General features: G+C 29.6%; 1 protein-coding gene across 1 annotated transcript; it reads left to right on the forward strand.

Moving 5' to 3' along the window:
- The first annotated feature begins 314 nt into the window (after positions 1-314).
- Positions 315-22,302, forward strand: LOC123291453 (nephrin). The gene is made up of 19 exons (XM_044871750.1): positions 315-469; positions 868-1,059; positions 1,143-1,279; positions 2,534-2,687; positions 7,289-7,416; positions 10,909-11,080; positions 11,944-12,080; positions 14,153-14,306; positions 14,649-14,951; positions 15,478-15,780; positions 16,225-16,512; positions 16,591-16,766; positions 16,837-17,084; positions 17,980-18,149; positions 19,857-20,036; positions 20,504-20,649; positions 20,981-21,236; positions 21,362-21,663; positions 22,017-22,302. The coding sequence occupies exons 2-19, from the start codon at positions 936-938 to the stop codon at positions 22,101-22,103; spliced, it is 3,465 nt and encodes a 1,154-aa protein (XP_044727685.1). The 5' UTR covers positions 315-469; positions 868-935; the 3' UTR covers positions 22,104-22,302.
- Positions 22,303-22,386: the final 84 nt, after the last annotated feature.

The following is a 22,386-nucleotide window of genomic DNA, read 5'->3' on the forward strand; positions in this document are numbered from 1 at the left end:
TTTTACGTGTGATAGCGCATTATTAACGTACTTCTGCGATTTTCCAATTCGGAGTACGCACTCGTTTTGCAAATTTCGCGTTAATAATGCTTTTATCTCACTAGTATCGCTAAAAACTATTATGATTTTGATTTTAAATGATTACATACAAAGAATTCTATAAACTTGTAAACATATATAAATAATCCGATGTAGAATGTAGCAATAAAATTGGATAAATAATGTACCTGTCATATTTTTTATGTGACTTGTTCATAAATCTCGAAAATTTTCATCAAATTATAATTATGATACTAATTTTTTATTTTTGTTACAGCACCGCCATCATCAATAGAAATTGTCGATCATGCGGCAAATTCAAAAATTGAAATTCGAGAAAATGAAGAATATCATTTAGAGTGTCATGTGCGGAATTCAAAACCTGCGGCAACAATTGTTTGGTATAAAAATAACGATATTTATAATACAGGTGCGTATTTTATTTTTAATTAACTTTTTCGTATTTTGATAAAAACAATTTGATTTTATTAATACCTGGATCGTATAGCCGCTATCTTTTGGATTAACTTTTATCCACTGCTCGTACTTTCCATTATGTTTTCTGAAAATTTTATGCATTCTTGAACAATTGATCACTAAGCTGTAAAAATTTTAGTTTTTAAACTTTTAAGCTTAATGGCCTTTGAGACAGAGACTGTTGTTCTAATTTCCTAGAACAAACATTCCCAAATATTCAGAAGTTTTGAGGACGAATTTTTTATTCAACCATTATTGCTGTCCCGATTTTATTACTTGAGAAAAGTCTTTTCATCTAGAATCACAATGAAACTAAGAGGGAAAGACTGACTTACGTTTATTACGTTACAGATAAACGAGAAGATCACGTGGTGAAAGTAGAAAATGCAAACGGAAGACCATCAAAAAGATTCGATGTCATGTCTCGAATCACATTAACGCCTACAGCAGCTGACGATACAGCCACATTCACATGCGAAGCTCGTCATGAAGCATTACCAGCTGATATGCCGATGCGAGTTACTGTTAAACTTAGTGTATTATGTGAGTAAATTTTAGTTTTCTTAAAAATTAAAGTGTAATATACTGAGCAAGATAAATCAATTTTTCCTATAACTATTTTTCAGATCCTCCATCAATGCCTTTCATTGAAGGTTACACAGAAGGTGAAACTATTAGAAGAGGTCAGCAAGTATCATTAGTTTGTAAGAGTCGCGTGGGAAATCCTCCAGCACAACTTATTTGGTATCGTAATGGAGAACAGGTAAAGTTTAAAAAAAACATCGATTTCAAAGAGAAAAACTCATAACTTTAATGTTTTAATAGCTAAGGATAATGCTTAGACTTAAGTTCATTTCATGTCTGTTTCTATTTCATAATTCCCGGAATTACGTAACTTGCACTTTTTGTTTTGGCAAGATTCATCATAAAAAATGAATGCTTTTATTCCGTAAATAACACTTAAACCGTATATTTATCGAAAAAAAATATTACACAGAATAAATCATATACAAATTTTTTTGAATTGTTGTAGCCGAATTATTTTACCCATCTTGAATTCTTTTACCCAACTGTCAAGTAGTGGTTGTGTTTTTCGCGCGTATCTTGTATGTATGTATGTGTTAATATTTCTTGAATAGTCTTTCAAATAGAACAAGTGAAAACAAACAATTGAGTTAATTGTTGAAATACCATGTATTTCGTTTTTTTCGTTTGCTTTTTACGTAGTGCAAGTAAAAAAAGATAGTTATTCTTTCACTCAAAGTAATAAGAGTATCTTTTTCTCACTTCCTCAGTGGATATAGTAATATACAAACAAACACATCCATAACATATGTAACGCATAAATTACAATATATACAACTTGTATACATACTATACAATTTTTTTAACCTAATTTGTACCCTCCCTGATCAACAGTGAGTTAAAACGGTTACGAACACCTGTTTCAAACAAAAGTTGTTTATTTTTTTATAAGGAACAATTTTTTAATTTAATTTTTTGTTCTATCTCTAACGGTTGTTAAGATGGATCCAACGGACCCAAGAACTAATTGACCTATGTTGCTGATTTACAAACTCGACCTCACTTTTTACATCCTGAACACGCTACGAAAATTTCAGCTTGATAACTCTTTCGCTTTTTGAGTTATTGTGTCGGCAGACAGATAGGCGGACAGAAGAACACACAACCGAAAATGGACTAATTAGTTGATTTTATGAACACCTTTACCAAAATTTTGTTCATATCATCAATATTTTTAAGCGTTACAAACTTAAGCGAGACTTATCTTAGTATACCTTGGTATATTTCATATATACATGGTATAAATACTTGAATAATATCTCAAACGCTTGGTAATTAGATTAATAAGAGCTATTCATACAGCACCAACTAAGTAAATAATTTTCCGAGTTCGCATATTATGAATTTTTCTTTATTGAATCAATTTTAACATTAGGTACTATTGAATTTTATACTTAGTTTTTTTAATATTTATATATTATATTATTTTTAGGTTCGAATGACATATCGAACACAGCGTACAGAATCAGAGAATGTATTAACATTTGTAGCAGATGCAGCTGACGATAAAGCTCGATACAAGTGTGAAGCAAGTAACGTGATGTCTCGTGCACCGCTCAAAACACAAATTGATTTAACTGTCCTCTGTGAGTATATAGATTTTATATATAATAATATATCTATATGTATAGACTTATACCATAACATTATCAACTAACTAAATCTATTAGAATCCCCAAGCTTCTAGAGAGATTTTATTACCGGTTTATATCATATGTCGGTTGCAAAGAACAAATGTCTGAACTAAATATGTTACAAACGAATACACACATAGATTGTTATAAATTTTAAAGCTTTTCAATATTGTTGTATCAACTATTTCACGAAATATGATTCAAATCGTATCAGACTATATAGTTACCTTTTAATAAGAAACAGTAAATTTCTTTAAACTGATTCCTTGCCATATAGCAAAAAAAATTTCACAGGATTTTTCACTTCTTGTCCTACTGCGTAATAGTCTTTGAATTATTTGACAAAATAATACACAGAAGCAAGCAGAGAATTTCATAAATCAAGAAAAAGATTTCGTAAATCATTATTTTTCTATATATCGAAGAATAGTTTTTAGTAGTTTTTCCAATCATAAAATTTTAGTGCAACGAAAATAGACAACAATTTTCGAATATATTTTATTTTTTATTTTTAAAGAAAAGTTCAAATGCACTCTTTAAAGAAAATTTATCCTGTAAACAAAACCGATTTCTCAACATAAAGTTTTTAAAAAGAAAAGTTACATATATTTAAGCATTTAAAAGAATTTAAATTGAAAATTTATTTAAAAAAATTTCCTTCTTTAATAGCAACTGATAGTTTCATAACTTGTGATATACCTGGTTAATCTAATGTTGAACATGATAAACACAGGATGTTCAAAATTCAGTTGCTGATACGAAAACCCAAGACTTTCAGGCTCATGTAATTTTGATATTTATCACATTAGTCAGTTGAATTTGAACCACCTCATTTTAGTGTTTCAATCAATCCTGGTGGGTTACCTTGATAGACTTTTTTTATAACGAGATTGAATCTTTTGTAAGAGGTGTGTGGGGAATGTCCTTACGTTGGGGAGTAGGCGAGTCAAAAGTCATCAAAATTATGCTTACGCAATTAATAAATGGCCCCTAGTAACAAAATGTTTATTTATAACAGTTAACAGTTGATGAAAAAGTTTATTTTCAAAACTTTGGTTGGTCAAAGTGAACGAACGAGTTACAAAAAGCGTCTAGATCCGAAAATGTGATTAATATCGAAAGTTATGCGTTATTGAATCACCTAGTGATTTTTAAAACATCCTGTATATTCTTCTGGATACGCAGTTAATTTAAATAGAAGCTATTTTATTCATGGTAGCTACAAGCTAGAGAGAGGTAGCACATAAAATATTACAATACTGATACGAACATGATGTAAACTCAATATTTATTTATGGTTGTGTAAAATAACTTTAAGGGTTATCATAATTTAATATCAACAGCCTTTAATTTATGTTTACTATGTTATTACCAAACAATATACAACAAATTATATTTTACCAGTCAAAGCTGATAATAATTAGTTTAAATTCAATTAATTTAATTCATAGTTCTAATATAGCACTTTTGTTTCTTGGAATTCTTGTTAATTTTGATAGTCCATATTACAGTTATTGAGAATGTGTTATTTATAATAGGACAGGCGCTAGATGGACTTGAGTCTGCAAAATTTGACGACTGCATTCTGTCTATTGATACATGATCAGAAAAGTTTATAAATTAATTAATATTCCGTATGATGACAGAAAACCTATTGACGCAATTTTTGTATACCTCCATCCGCCCTCCTTCACAGAAATAGTAAAATGCAAATTTTTTGAACCAGATAAACTATACACTAGAGTTTTTGAGTAATTTAACGTCAAAAAGACCCCTTGTGGTTTATTCGTAAAGTTCACCGCCTTCGAAATATTAACAGTTTAATTTTCGGAAAAACTCCAAAAAGGCCATTTTCAAAGCTGAAAAACAATGCTAAAAAATTAAGAATTTTGATCAGGTGAAAAATTTCAATTTTTAGCATAACTTTTAAGCTTTGAAAATGGCCTTTTTGGAGTTTTTTCAAACATTAAACTGTTAATATCTCGAAAACGGTAAACGTAACGAAAAAAATCACAATTAAAGACCTTTTTTACGTTAAATTACCCAAAAAAATAGGGTAGCGTTACATGGTTCAAAAAATTGACATTTAACTCTTCCTGAAAAGGAGGGGGGTTGGAACAATAAGGTTTCCATCACCATCCGGATTATTAATCTATAAGCTTTTCGAAGCATGTATCAATAGGCAGAATGTGGTCCTCACATTTTGCACACTCAACTCCATCCAGCGCCTGGTTTATTAGAAAAAATCAATCAATATAATTTTCGTTTTTATATAGTTTTACCCTTCAGCATATAGCAATAATTAGGATATGGTACATTCGAATTTTTCGAATGCGAATAAAATATTTGTATATCATGTACACCAAAAGAATGTTGTGAATAAATTAAGCAGCACAAAAATTTTGACATATAAATAGGGCAAATCATGGTCTTTGACTTAACTTAAAACCTCAAATTCGTAAAAAATACTATTAACAGCTATCCATAGGTTACACTCTGCGCGTATGCCAGTAGCTTTTCCATGCTTAATTTTTTCAAAATATTCGTGTGGCGTGCTCCAGTATACATGGTTTGATTAAATTTGATTGTATATTTCAAAATTGATACCCAATAACCGGTATTCACCTTTGCAACAGGCAAATTTTTTGTTCAGTATGTCTTATGATTTATGTTTAAGCATTAGAATCTAGGATACAAGATGATTCTTTCCCAAATATCAAGACATAATCATTATAAATATCTGGATAACCAAGCTTTGCTCAGTTTTTTTTTAATTAAAAAGACACAAATTTATTAACCGTTTAAAATGTCTCCACACAAATGTCATGAAACCCAGCTAGATCGACTATTCGACCCAAAAAACCCCTGCTGCTCATTTAAATTAAAATCGTTGGAGCCATTTCCAAGATATGTATATATATATATATATATATATATATATATATATATATATATATATATATATATATATATATATATATATCGACTAGCTAGTTTCCAATCGCTCGTTTAAATATATAAGATAAGATTAGCAGGATATTTTGTTTCGAAGGAATCGATAGACCTAATCTGTGTTACGAAATAGGATTTGTTGTGAAAAAGCTGAGAAAAAGTTTAACGAGCTATATCTTATTAAATTTCAGAAAATTATAATTTTTCTTTGTATATTTCTACAAAAAAAAAAGAAAAAAAAACCGAAAATTCTGAAAAATACAACACCCATAGTCTTATTGAATGAACAGTCATTTAAATTCAAATATAATTTGTCGTAATAAATGTTTTTTAATATAATTAATATTCACAGTTATGAATACTAATTATGAATGAATGAAACAACAATAATACTCGTTCTTTAAGTTCTTTGAGAAATAAAAAAATTAAATTCTCATTTTAAAACTGTAAAAGTTTCACACCAAAACAAAAATGAATAAATAAATAAATAATATAAAATTGTTATAATAAAATTGAGTGAATTTATATTACGTCCATGATGCTTTTAGTATTTAGTTCGGCGACCAAGTGAAATTTTACATCGAACTTTGACTGATCAAAAGCTTTGACAACAACGATTCGATAATTTTTATTTGTTAATAAGCTCTTACAGACATTTTCGATAGATGCTTAAATGTATTTATGATATTTTAAACTTGCGATATAGCTACATTGAGATTTTAATATTCATCAAGACATCGTCCTATCTGCCGTTTTGTACCACTGCTCGAGCTCGTGACAATCAGGGCTAAGATAAAAAAAAAAAACCTCTTAAATTTTAGCGACTCCAGAGAGTCTTTTTCGGCACAGTTGTATGGAAAAACATAAGCAGATTGATAACGATCAACCTATTTGGAACTTGCCAAACAATTCGTAAAAGTCGATCGACGAAATTTGGAGTAAAGTAAAAAACAAATTCCTTTTTATGTGCACATGATACGCGATTGAGATATGAAAAACCTACTGGCAGGTTATTTAAATTTGGGGGGTATAAATCTCCACTATGATTGCCATTATGAAATCTTAACAAAGTATTGTATTTAAGGTAGTACGAACACCAAGCAAATTTTAGATTTAGGGTTGAAATTATTTGTACCTTATTTACAACTTTGATGATGAATTTTGTTATAACTGCATGAATGTAGACAAAAAATAATAATACAATTATTCGATATCTACCTTGGTTTTCGAAATATAGAAAGCTAAATAATTTAAAAAAAATTTCATTTTATCATATTTTGAAAATTACACCAGATATTAAAAATTTAGGAGGTAGGATAAGGGTAGTTCTGAATGTAACCTCACCTAACCGCCATACTATTTTGTTTCATGATGATGATTTAATAAAATATTATATAAAAGACTTAAATCATCACAAATTCATTATAAATGAGCTTAAAACAAAATAAATTTAAAATAAATAAATAACGTGGTTCAGTAATCACAACAGAATATACACAACATGTACAATTTTTTATCCCATCATAAATAAACATGTTGGGAGTAAAAATATATAACTAATTACTCATGCTTCACTTATGTGCTATGGTATTTGTTTGCAGTTTCTCCCGCATCTGTAACTATAACTGGGCCAACCGAAGCACGTGTAGGTGACCCCGTACCACTAACGTGTGCTACAGCCAACAGCAATCCAGCTGCAGAGATCAAATGGATGGTCGATGGGAGACAGGTAACGAACATAAGCTTCTTATCAGCCACATAAAAGTATCTCCTTGTTCTAACTCGTTATACAGAGTGGTTCTTTTTTAACTTGACATATGTGTGAACTCGAAAAATAAGTTTAATCGAGGAAAATGCTTCAATCGAAAAATGTTAATTTCAAAGGCACGCATCTTATATGGATATTGAATTCAATCTAAGTTTTCCAGTGTATTTAAAACCTCCCTCTCATTCATAATTAACAAAATTTAAACGAACAATTTAAATTAGAAAGATTTTCTTTATAAAAACGCAAACATTTTTTTGAAACCATTTTTTAGCACGTTCTTCATTCAATTTTAACAAAAAGTTTTTGCTTGAAGCAATTTTATCGATAAAACCAATTTTTTGAGTTTTAAACATATTATGTCAACTTAAAAAAGAAGACACCCTGTATATGTACATATACCTATACCTATATCATATAAGTACACTTGAATTTATAAAAACTGAATCGTGTTGAACCGAGTTAGGTACAAATTTTAAACATTCTTTGATTGGCGTGAAATTTTACATTTTTTTAAGAATCCTCTTAGCATAGTACCCTCAAACGGAAGAATATTTTGCAATTTTTCTTTCACCATTTTAATGGGAGGGTATTTTACCTGCCCTGGAACTACAGAAAATTTTCTGATTACCTTGTACCTGGGTGTTAAAATTGAAATTAGGAAAAATTAACAGGATTTTCGAAAAATAAATATGAAAACCTATAACATATCCTTTCAAATCGATAGAGTAAAGGGTATAATTGGAGTGCTTGATATTCAATTGTAACTATAAACATTCTTATCTGAAAAACCGCTTTTCTTTATAAATTGTTTTTCCACCAATGAATATTTAAGAAGATTATTAAAAAAATTATTAAGTTTTACGACAGTCAAAGAATGTTTCACGCCAATCAAAAATTTGTACATAACAGCCTTAAGTAAGTTTCGTTGTTTTGTATCATAAGTGTACATAGGTAAAGTATATTTATATGTATTAAAAACCTTTCTAGGTTTGAGTTTCACAGTGAAAACAAACTGTAAAAACATTTCGTATACGTTCTTGATAGCGCTTGCTATACCACTGTTGATGCTAACAGGCACCAATGTATTTAAATAACATTAATTACTCTTTATACGTCATGTCATTAAGAGTTAAGTCTACCATTAAAATATTTTCATATAAAAAAGATAGGAAATTTTCCTTTTTTTTTTTAAATTAAAAGATAGATTTTTGTTCATTCATTTTTTTTTAATGAAAAATACAAACAAAATTAGCTTTTTTCAATAAAAATGTAGCCACGTTTTTTAAACGCTTGCATTTTGAGTTCTTAGAAATATCTATTTTGATGATTCGAATTTTCGGGCGACTCGATTAAAGAAAATTAAAGCAATGGTGAAGGAAATGAAAAATATGACAAAATATGTCCATCTCAATACCATTGTCATTAAAAATTTGTATAATATTGATAAAAAAAAATATAACAATAACAAGTGAAAACAAACAATTGACTGAGTTAATTGTTGAAATACCATGTATAGACAGTGTTGATGAAACAATCGTTTGTTTTTTGACGTCACGTTAATAAAAAAAGATATCCACTTTTAAATACACACACTGATATTCCCATATTAATGCATACTATAAAATTTGCACCTAATAAGCGCCCTCGTGGTTAAACAGTGAAGTTTACAAAAAAAATTTTCAAACAAAAGTTGTTTATTTTTTTATAAAGAACATTTTTTACATTTAAACTTTTGTTCTATCTCTAACGGTTTACAAGATGGGTCCTACGGACCCAAGACCCAATTGACCCATATTGCTCATTTACGAACTTGACCTCAGTTTTTAGGTCCTGAGTACGCTATAAAAATTTCATCTTGATATCTCTTTTCGTTTTTGAGTTATCGTGTCCACAGACGGACGGACGGACAACCGGAAATGGACTAATTAGGTGATTCTATGAACACCTATACCAAAATTTTTTTCGTAGCATGAATATTTTTAGGCGTTACAAACTTTGGACTAAACTTAATATACTATGTATATTTCATATATAAATGGTATAAAAAGACTTCATCATGACAATATACTTATTTGTTATTTGGTCTTTCAATTTATTGATAATATTATTAGTATACAGAGTGCTTCAGGTGAATAACCATCACATATTTGCCATAAATAAATAAAACGAACACTTTTGTTCTGTTTACTTGCGGTTAAATTATTTGATTCTTAAAATTATGTGGTCATACGTATGTCAAAAAAATGATTTACAGTTATGATTCAATTTTTTGTTTTTTACAAAATTTGCCTTTTTTACACGTGGATTCCAAGTCCATTTTTTCGAAAGATTCAAATACTATTGGTTTCATGTAGATTTGGAATAAACTTTTACAAACAATTGCGTTGAAGTTGTGCAAGAGATTGACTTGATTAATCAAAATTCGACGAACCTTCATTGACGTGAAAAAAACTTTTTTAACACGGAACTGCGCACTATAAATAAAATGAAGGTACTTCACCACTAGATATCTTTTTTTCAAGAAATTTACAATATATATCAAGTAACACAATCATTCGAAGACTTTTTATACTTAAATATGTTCTTGTAAACCGTTTTTATCATATTAATAAATAATAAAATTCCCAAATCTCTAATTTTTTTCACTTTAGATTTCGATATTAGCACAATATTTGTTTTGCTGGTGTTAATGGCCAAGCCGAATGTTTCATTAGTTTTTACCTCATTAAATAGTCATTAAGATGAATAGCTAGGAATAGTACTGATTCTTTCTTCTTAATCCAGGATAAAATTAAATACATGCTTCGCCTCTTAGGAAATTGCTTTGAGTAAATGTTGAATGAAGATGGTATTCAACCTTGAGGAACAACCTTCTTGATATTGAAAGATCGAGAGGTGTTGTGGGACACTCGGTAGGAACTATATTCCTTTCTTACCTTGGTACATTAAAAATTTAACGCTTACTTTTTGTATTTACAAGATATTTTTCTGAAAATTTCAAGTATTAATTTTAGAAGTCAAATAGTTGTTTGATTAAGTATCGGTTTTTGGTGTCTGTTACAGTTTTTTTGGTTTTAACTCTCAATCAGCAAACAAATATCGTACGATAAGGAACATAGTTCAAATAACTTTTTTTTGTCACTTGACTTAATCTGAGTTCTGATGTTAGATTCTAGTACAAATTGCTTATCATCGTCTGTATAATTGGACCATGTCTAATCAATAACCCATCCGTAGGAAATACAATCTACTCCTTAACTTAAGTCACATATTTATCATTCCTTCTGAAACGCACTGTAAATATTATAAAATATAACGAAAACATATTTATAACATATAATAACAATATCGTATATAAGTAGAAGATAGCGTTGATAGATGAATACCTTCAACAACATAATGGTATATAATAATATCATTGCATTATAATAATGATTATCAATATATCCCTAGGTACGAAACGCAACTGAGCGTAATGCGATATCACCAGATGGTGGATGGATAACAACATCAAATATTACGACAGTTATTGAACCAGGAATGCGTTCATTGGTTGTTCAATGTTATGGCCTTAATCAACAATTATCTGAAAATGTTGTCAGTACTCATACGATCAATATTTTATGTAAGTATAATGATTTATTTTTAATTTTCTTCCAGGAAATGCGTAGTTTTAGAATTTAATTTTAGGAAATTACGGTTTTTTTTTAGTTACAATTTTGATTGAATTTTTTTAGAACTCGATGTATCACTTATGTTGGTTTTTGAAGTATGTAAATTGGAAAATCATAACTAAGCAATTACTGTCGACTTTTATTCCTTGCAGCTTTTACAGGTATTACCTCTGTAAATAAAGTATGCAAAAATCATCACCTTGGCTTCAAAAAAGAATGAGGTCAACTCTGTTCTGATCTTTAATCAGTCTCTATACTCTTGCATCTATTCAAGGTCGTCTTTTAAAATTAAACTTTTTTTTCGGGTATTTAGTTTTTTTTTAATTTCCGCCGACTAGTGTTGGAGAAATCTATGAAAACATATCATCCATCTTCTTTTTCCCATTAAACCAATGTTAAACATGCAAAATCATGTACGTACATCCTTAATTACAAAAATGAGGTCAATAAACTTCAAAATTTATTGCCGAATCAATATAGTTTGTTTATTCCTGAGTAATTTTTATATTAAATTTTAAAGGTTGAGGTAGAATAATAATTTTTTGGTCTTTAATGAAATTTTACTCTAACTTTTCATCTAATTGCGTTGAGTCCTAAAAAAATTCAAAATCAAAAGTATTCAGGAAATTGTAATGATCCCGTTAAACCGTGATTTATTTAATATCATTTGTCAAAAGCAATTTCCGAAATTTAATAATCAAGTAGAAAACAAATAGGTCTCTTATAATTCAGATTTTCTATTGTTACAAAAATCACCAATTTAAAGTTACATAAATACATTGAAATTGAAGAAACGAATAAATATATTTTATAGATCCACCAAGTCAACCCATTATTCAAGGATATACAAGTGGATCACCAATTCCTGCTGGTACTGTGAAGAAAATATCATGTATGTCCTCTGGTGGCAATCCCTTAGCAACCCTTACGTGGTATAAAAATGATAAAAAGGTAAGGAATGTGTATAAAAATGTGTATATAAATAATGTATGAATTTCACAAATCGAAACAAGAATATCGACTACAATCTATATTCTTATACAATTATAGAGAGTTTTGCCTATGTGCGCTCCTCAATGTAAAACGGCTGAAGCTATAAAGATGAGGTTTTTTTCACACATGCGTGACTGCTTTGTTGCATTCAATTAGTTTTTTATTTTTTAAATCAAAATTAATTTAAATTCTAGAATATAATTATGCAGAAAACTGTTTTCGCTATGTGCGTTTATCACTGGAAAACTACTAAAGTTATCGAGGTGGTGTTTTTTAAATTACATTGTAAAAATTCTTTTATTTAGAATTCTTTAGAATTTCATTCAAACAGGACCTCGAGTAGTTGAATTTAAAAAAAATAACCCCAAGAAGGCCAGAAATAAGATACGAAATGCTAAAGCAGATGGCAGAGGTTAGAAGATACTTTCTGCCAATCTGAATTTGCTTACGACGTCACGGGTACCGATTAGTATAATATAATAGTGATGCGATATGGTAACCTAATAATACCAAATACTGTATTCGTGTTTTATATATTTGTAAGATTGTCATTGTAACTAGGTTATCCGAAAGTTTGACTATTTCCTTATAATAAAAATATTATATTGAAGTCACAATTTAAATCTGTCAATACTTTTTTCGTGTAAAAAAATACTATCTAAAATTTGCTCGAAAAAAAAACGTTGCTGTATCTAGCATTTTCTTCCAGTTCAAAATTCTACAGCAAATACTAAATTTTAAAATCTATATCATAAAAAGTTATATTCCCGACTATTTTATCTCTCCTGCATTCAAGTGGCGAAAAAGTTCTCAACTCGATCTGTCTGTCTTCCAAGGTGATGCAGGATTCTCTCTGAGTTAATTGTCGGTAAGGTATAATTTAAACCAGAAGCGAGCCATGGAGACTTTTTTGGTGATTGCGAAACCGACGTTAGAAATAGCATATTTAGAAAAGATTCTAGAAATGTTTTAATTTCTCTAGATCTTTTTTGTTATCTGTGGTTCAAAATCCACCTTCACGATTTTTGCTAACTATAGCAGCGACTTTAATTTGGTAAAGTAGTCAACCATTTTGAATAGAAGAACCGAACTAATTCAATCAGGCATATCATTTTTGCTCACCCTCTATCTCCTCGAAGTCAAAACTCTGTATGAATACTATTCATATATGTACTCTGTATATATGAAATTTGTCCGTGAAAATCCATTCATATTAACAATGGCTCTATAAAATGAATTGAACTTCCTATAAAAATTGTTTAAACCATTTCATTGCAATTGTGAATATAATTTTCCACATACAAAAAAATGTTTTATGATATTAGTTCAATATTTTTCATCCATTGTTTAAAAAACATTCATATTATTATTGTTCGATCGGGTTGAAAAAGAATAACACAAACATTTCCGAAGGACAATTTTTTTTTTTGAATTGTAAAACAATTGTTAACAACAACAGTGTAGTTAATTCACATAATATATCATAGTCCTCCTGGTGGTTTTGTAAATTATATGAAATATTTTCACCTATATTTTATGTTTTATTATTTTTGTTTCCGAATTAAATCTATTAAATTATATTTTAATTTGTAAGTATTATTGCCAATAAATTTTTTGGTTAAAACTCAAACTATGTGTGCTAATAATAAACTATTAATATGCGTGTCCGGAGAATTCATCGCCCGCAATTTATGGTCCGCCATTTTACCAGAAACAATTCACTACTGCATACATAGACCGTCACAATTCGTAATACAATTTACATAAATTTGCTCATTTTAAAATATTAGGATTTTCAGAAGCTCTTCAATTATTTTCAGAGGTTGAGTGCATCTCTTTCATGCATATACCATGCATATACTATACACTAGCCCATCACAACTAATAATTACATGAATTATTATTGTGACGGCGGGAATCTAACTCATCCTAACTAGAATAGGAATAACTAGACTATAATTTACGACTGCCTTTTTGAAATGAACTAATTTTATCTTGCTATATTTTTTAAATAAAACTTTTTATTATAGATATCCAGTACCATCAGTAAAAGTGAACGATCTGTAACAGCCGAATTGAAAATCCTTGCAAATGCTACAGATAATATGGCCCAATATCGCTGTGAAGCATCAAATGCAGCAACAGAAATTCCTTTATTTGAAACAATCACATTAGACGTTTATTGTAAGTAATTATTGAATTAAATGTTCGCTCAATACCCCAGTCTTCACTTAAAAAACGGTTAAATTTCCAAGACTGACTGAGTTGCCAGATATTTGTAAGAATCAGAAATTTTTCATGTCTTAGCTGTTATTTATCAGTTAGCGTACGAGGATAATTCAATCGTTTGTATATTAGATTATGAAATAAGAAAATTTTTCCATACCTTCTTTTATTCATGAAATAAAATGCATCTAAAACTTTGACCTGGAAAATTATCGTTTTTCATAGTGATGGCTGAAATCATACTAGACTAGTTACCCATTCATAATATGTAATAAAATTAAAAATATAAAATGTGTACAGTTGCACCAGATAATGTGAAAATTCAAAAGCATCCAGTTGATTTAAAACCAAATACTCAAGCAACATTAACATGCGATTCAAGTTCAAGTCATCCACCAGCTAAATTATCATGGTGGCGTGAAGGTATTGCTGTACGTGGTGTTAATAATACCACTCGTCCAGGATTACATGGTGGTTATGTTTCATCAATTGAATTGAACATTAATGTAACGGAAGATATGAATGGTTTAGTGTACACGTGTCAAGCCGCCAATGAAGCATTACAGCGAAGTGTACATGATGCAATTACACTTCAAGTTTTATGTAAGTTCTTTTGTTTATAATTATTTAAAAAAATTTGTATCTATGAAATCTATGGACTTTTTAACATTGGAACGCAAAGAGTATTTTTGTAGTGTCCTACGCTATTATTACAAAGTCCCATCTTTTTTTAAATCTTCAGCACCAAAAAACGTTATAAATTGAGTTGAAATACTTCGAAGTGTTTATTTCTCTTCTCACAGATTCGAACAGATTCGAGAAGCAGAAAAAAGCACCAAAATACTTTAAAATTATTTATTTCAAGTTAGTTATCAAATCTATCGAGTAATATTGTTAAATTTACGATAAACAAGTGAAAACAAATAATTATTTGATGCCTGCATTAAAAAATACAAAATAAAGTACCATTCAAAATTTATTATTTTTATTATTGCATTGGTACGGAACCCTTAATAATATTATCATACAAATAATTTAAATCAATAATTTTCTATATTTAACAAACATAAAATCTAAATGCAATTTGAACAATTGTTTAATTCACAATTTATATTTATTTATCCAACAGATAAACCTGTCTTTGATGAAAAAAGCAGTCCTCAACATGTGGTTGGTACAGAGAATGAAACTCTTATCGTAACAGTAAAAGCAGACGGTAATCCCCCTAACATTGCATATACATGGACAAAAGATGGGTTGCCAATTTCTAGAGTTGGAAATAGTGGTACAACGAGCTTATCTGACAGAATTATCTCTGACGGTCCTCTTCTGAATATCACTAAAGTACATCGTAATGATGCTGGAGTATACTCTGTCGAGGCAACAAATTCCCAAGGCGGGAATGTTTTACATATCAATATCACCGTTGAATGTAAGTTCAAATGCAATATTTATTAGAATAGTTATTATTTTCCACTTAAATTTACAAATTTAAAAAGATCGAACTTTCGATAGGTGATAAAAATTACGTAGTAACCTTCATCACAAAATTATTTTTATTTATATTATTAATATGCTTATTTACTTATAAATAAGAAAATAATCTGTTACAAAATGAGTGTCGCGATTATATGTTTCGATAAATTCCGAACCACTTTTCTCTTTTTTTTTAAACGAAAGAAACCTATTTTTTTTTAAAATTAGTCATTTCCCAAACTTTTACCAATTTATTAACAAAATCCGGTAGAATTCATCCAATTATATGTATACTTCCCTTTAAAATTGGTCGATAAAAAATTTTGAAATGAAAATATGATCCCTTCTATATAAAAAATACTATTTTTGTTATTACATGAATTTTATCTATTTTTCATAGATCCAATAACTATTAAATCTATATCGGAATCTGTTATGGTAAATCCACATGTGGATGCAACCTTACAATGTACAGTTGATGGAAATCCATTAACAGAAAATTCAGTGACATGGGAACGAAGTAATTATGATTTAGAAGGCAGAACAACGACTACTTTCAATTTTGAAAATAAAACGTCAACATTAACAATACATGATCCGACTAGAGCTGATGTTGGAGATTTTCTATGTGTTACAGATAATAAAATTGGCAATGTAACGAAACGACCAGTTTTGTTAGTCGTGAAATGTAAGTAATAATTTTGTTTGTCTGCAAAACTCTAATCAGTGGGCAAGATTACTAACTAAATCTTGAAATATTTTATAGATAAACCAGAATTAGATACATCACCTAGTTTAATGAAAGCTGCCACCGATGTTGGAACACAAGCACGTTTAGTTTGTCGAGCGTCAGCAGCGCCTAAAGCTCGGTTTATATGGTCACGTGAAGGTGCATCAATTCAAGCAAATGCATCTAGTAAATATTTTGTCGAATATCATAAGGTAACAACGTTATTTTGTAGTTATTACATGAAAATTATATAAAAGACTAAACATTATTTTATTTTTTCAGCGTGATTCACTTACATATGAATCCATTTTGTTAATTCAACATGTAACAAGCTCCGATTATGGTCCATATGAATGTGTTGCAAAGAATGAAATGGGTTTTGCTAGTTCAACAGTTCGATTAGAAGTGACATCTGCACCGGATACGCCTGTCAGTATCAGTATACTAAATGTCACACATGATTCAGTGACTGTTGCCTGGACTCCTGGTTTCGATGGTGGTATGAGGAGTACATATCGCGTGCGATACAGGTACTGAAAAAAAACACATATATACATTTCAATGCATATTTATTTCATATTTGTATGTTATGTACATGTTGAAATGTTTATCCGGAATGTCACTTTTATTTTCTTCATGTTACATAAATATTACAAGATAAAAATTGTGTTTTCTATTTTATGAGTGGGGGAGAGTGTAGCACCAGGAATCAAAATTTATTTGTTTATACTTTTTTTAATATTTTTTTTTTTTTTAGAGAATTTAAATATAAAACTTGCGGTTCTCGATACAAGGTGCACTCGGACTGTAATCATAAAAGTTCACTCTAGGGGAAAGCATCATATGATATATTTGATTAAAACTTTGCAAATCTTACAAGTTTCTCTTACAAGTATTCAAATTCTAGAAATAATCACTCTCCAGATTGTTTGGCTTCTAATACGTAAACTTTGTCTTCGTATAGTTGCTATCTCATAGAAAGCCGTATCTTTTGAGAAACTGTACAGTAATCCAAGTTAAATGTGTCCAGGGTACTACACCTTACTCTACATAATGTTTGACTGAATGTGCGGAAAATTTCTAAGAATATTCCGGGAGGCAGAATGTTTTATTAGATTTCTGATACCATTGAACTCTAAGCTGAACATTGCCTTAACAAAGTATTGTAAACTATATAATTTTATAGTAAAAAATTTAACAAATTTTCCATACCCAAAATTTCATCCTCTTACACGTAATTTATGGATGATCCCTAACTAATTTTTTGACCCACAATAAAATAATGGATACCTATCTTCCATCAGAACCCATATAGTTTTACTTAACTTTCTGTTTTCGCTTTTCTTAGACAAAATTTTGCAATAAAAATGATAAGTCATTTATAATATTAGAAAATTAATTTTCGTTTTCAATTTCAATTTATAGATTAATAAATGACGACAACTACAAATATCAAGATGTACCATCCGATAATCAAACAATGCTTACTGTCCGTGGTCTGGATTTAGGTTCGGAATATGTGTTCTCTGTTATGGCAATGAACCAACTTGGATCCAGCAAATATTTACCAGATTTAACACGAGCAAAAACATTAAGTAAGTATTTTGTTAGTTTTATTCACAAATTGGACATATTTTTTATTTAATAAAAATTGAGAGCATTCAATATGGAATAATTTATGTAAAAAAATTTTCTGGATATATATACTTATATCTATATTCTATTTTTAAGTTTTATAATTTTGGTGTTGGTTTCATACATATTAACTCTTGAAAATGCAAAAAATCGTATCACGCTTTTACTAATTATAAAAATGAAAAAATTTTTGACATTATTTAATTTTGCATAATTAATTAATCTGAACAGCAGATCACTTCAAATTACAAGGATTTATTCTATGCGAACTGAAGCGATCTAAACTTAGATTTTAAGCGATGTTGAATAAGCCATATATGACTGCGTGAATGGAATTTTTTATCTTATAAAATGTCATCTTACGCAAGCTAATAATCATTGCTTTTCAAGGCTGTTTGAATTCTTGAAAAAAAAAATCAAAATCAAAAAAGTCATTTTATCTATTATAAAGGGTATTCTAATAAGAACGCCAATTTTGATTTAAAAAAAAAATAAAAATAAAAAAAAACATGTATATTAGAGGCATAAGAAACATTTATTCAATATTGAAGTGCACATCATGGTGTCATGATTAGAATAAAACATCCGACAAATGACCGCCTCGACTTTGTTGACACAGACGTAGTCTTTCCATGAAATTTTCAAGGGCTGTGTCGCATAAATTTTGCGATATTTCACTGATACAGCGTTGAATTTTCATTTTTAAGGCTGCAATCGTTGCGAGTTTATTCACATAAACTTGTAGCTTTAAAAAACCTCAAAGAAAAAAATCTAAAAGCGTTATATCGCATCATCTGCGCAGCCAATACCGATTTCCTAAACGAGAAATAACGCGACCAGGAAATGACTCCTACAGTAATTCAACAGTTTCTCTGGCTGTCTGGCTGTATGGCATGTTGCACTGTCTTATTGAAACCACATGCTGGTCTTTCAATCTCTTGCTAAGATTCGATGCATAGTGGTTGTGGCAACACTAATTTGCTGAGCTCTATGCCGAATTGATGTGGTTGGATTTTCCTCAACAATTGCTCGCACTGCTGCGATATTTTCAGTCGAGTGACCAAGACGGACGCGTGTTTTTGTTTTCTCGTCATTTACAGACCCAGTTTGACAAAAATTTTTCATTAACCTACTCACAGTGGCTTCATTTGGAGAATTTCGATGTCCCATAATTGAACGCATTTTGCAAACTGTAGCTGCCAAACTTACACTATTTTGATAATCATTCTTCATAATGAGAATTCATGTGTATGTTGTTGTGTATTGTAACACTTCATTTTACTTAACCTTCAGCTGTCTACTGACGAACGGGTAATTCTTTTTTAATATTAAATGATAGCACTGCTAATAGCCTTCAATTCAAGACCGGCGTTCTTATTGGAACATCCTTTATGTTTAGTTTATTTTATCTGCATAAAAATATATACCTTCTTTTATTTATTTATTATTCAACTTTATATTAAAACAATGTGTGGAAAAAGAATCACGGGTTTACCTATGACATCTTTACTTACTTTTCTAATCTATATCTCATCAAAAAATCAAAAAACTTAGTAAAAATTAATTTTTTTAGATAATATTATAAATTTCATTCTTAATCTCTTTTATCATATTTACGCTTTTCTTTAATATAACTAACAAAACTTTCTTCCATTCTTCTCGCAAAGGTCAATTACCACCTTCATATCGTTCACCAACAGCATCTGATTCAAGTTCTGATAAATCAAATCAAAATTTTCCTGGCATGTTGATTATAGTGGGAACAATTTCTGGCACGGCTTTAATACTTCTTAACGTTCTACTAATCGGATGTTGCTTGCATCATAAAGCGAAAAAACGTGTTACAGGTACATAAATATTAAATTTTTTTTGTTTTGTTTCGATTAGGTGTTGTCAGTACAATGGAACAAGTATTAACCGATGAATATCTGGATAAAGCTGACTTTCCACGTGTTATTATTATTTCCGTATCAATACTTGGAATTACTTTATTATTTATTAATGTTGTTTTGGTTGCATGTTATATGTTTCGAAAAAGATCAAAAAGGATAAAAGGTAGAATTTATATCACAAAGTAATGTAAAGTTATTTGTCTGTCCGTAAAACATTTTCATTTGGTATTATAGTTTTATATTTAGTTTTTTTAATTTTTTCAATATGAACTTGTTTAGCAGAAAAAAGCAACAACCAATAAAAAATGCGATTATAGAAACAGGCTTGTAGTATAGCATTTCTTATTGGTCGAGCAAAGCGCTAAATAGGTCCCAAAATTCAGGAAGTAAAAGTCAATAATTTTGATTTTCAATATTTTTAGAACAAAGTGGTCATACTAGTAAATCAGCAACCATTGAAATGTATGCACCAAGTAGTTACAATGATACAGTTACTGGAGAAACACTTTCATCAGTTAGCGAAAAAAGTGAAACATATTCAAACGAAGGAAGCAATGCTGATTATGTGGTAAGTATCCAAGAAAATTCGGGAATCAGTACGCAATAGGCACAATTTTCATATAATCATTAATATTTTGTCTCCTTCAAAATAAATCACCTTAAAGAAACCCTTATGTACACATTTTCCCCACTTTTTTAAATACTTTTTATAGATCCTGTACAGTCTAGACTATAGCTTATACAACGAATTTTGGTTTATAGACACTTTTATCAAAGTTAAGCGGGCTAAATCTGGAGAATGTGGTGATTTATCTATACTATTCACCGTTTTAGCCTATTCTCTTCCAAAATTTTCAAATAAATTAAATAAATTTCAATTTTTTAAATTTACTTTTTAGGATGAAGGCCGTAAGCAAGCCGCTAGTACATACCTCATAGATCAAGGTGAATATCCATCACCTTATCCACCAAACTATCCAGCCTATGAAATGCAAATGCATCCTAATAGGGATTTACCCCCACCTCATAAAACTCATACACTACCTCATCCACATCATCATCACGCACATCATAATAATCAAGCAGATGTAAATCGAACACGTGATGATCAATCAATTGGTGGACGGAAATATGATCATAGTGGAAATATGTCGGGTAAGTATTTAAAAATATGAATATAAAATAGTATTCTATTAGCTCTTTTGTTAGTTTATGTAATATGGATTGCATAAAATGGTTGACAAATGAAATATAATCTATTTTTCTCAAATTTCTTTCAGCTAAATCGTCGTATATCAGTGCTCCGTCCCCAGCCCCTCCAACTGATGGCTCCTACTATAATATGGCTGATCGATATTTATCATATCCACCACCATTAGAATTTAGTCATCAACATTCACATACACCTCCAATTCCAACCCCACCACCTTCAATGCCGGCAAATGGTACTTTACGTCGGCATCATACAGCACAACGAAATAATATGGCTGTACCGCCAGATGTTTTACATAATACAAGTGCTGGTGTACAAAATCAACAAATTCTTCATCCGCAAGGCTTACAAGGCCAAACAGGCATTTTGGTAAGTAAAAAAACTGAAATAATATTTTTTTTTTAATGGATAATTTTTAGACAAAATTTGAATCTAAATTACTCCAATTTTCTGATCATTTATTTTGTATACTGGCTTTTTTTGACACCCTATCTATGTTCACAAAATATTTGAGCCAATTAATCACATTATTGGCTCTTTCGACAAATTTCATATTTTGCTAATTAAAAATAATTGATTCAGAAATTGGAAATTACGTTTCATAATTTCTCGTGTAGGTAATCATTAATACCTAATCTTTACAAAAATTAAATTCAATCATTTACCAGCTTATGGTAAATGATTTTTTAGTTAAAAATTTCATATTTAAAAAATTGTTTTAGAGAAATGATTGTATACCATCTATGACAACATTTTCTAACGTTGGTAATTTTCAAGGACCCATAGAACAAGAAGGACATCTGGTTTGAGACGAGGCTAACGATATAATCTGTATGGAAGATTATGTATAGTGCTACACGAAAGACAAAATATCTATACATGAATTTTCAAAATATACAAGTGAATTTAAAATTTAATAAAAAATTGTGATACCGAATAAAAATAAGTAGTGAGCAGTCTACAAAAAAACTGATAAAAAACAGTGATGTGTGAACTATCAAAGTAAAAACTCTTCTTAACAAATTAATTATACTCAAAAATAAAAATTAAAAAAAAAAGTGTTGAAGTTCCCCCAGAATGGCTGTTTATATG

This window comes from Chrysoperla carnea, chromosome 2, assembly GCF_905475395.1.
Source record: "Chrysoperla carnea chromosome 2, inChrCarn1.1, whole genome shotgun sequence".
NCBI lineage: Eukaryota > Metazoa > Arthropoda > Insecta > Neuroptera > Chrysopidae > Chrysoperla > Chrysoperla carnea.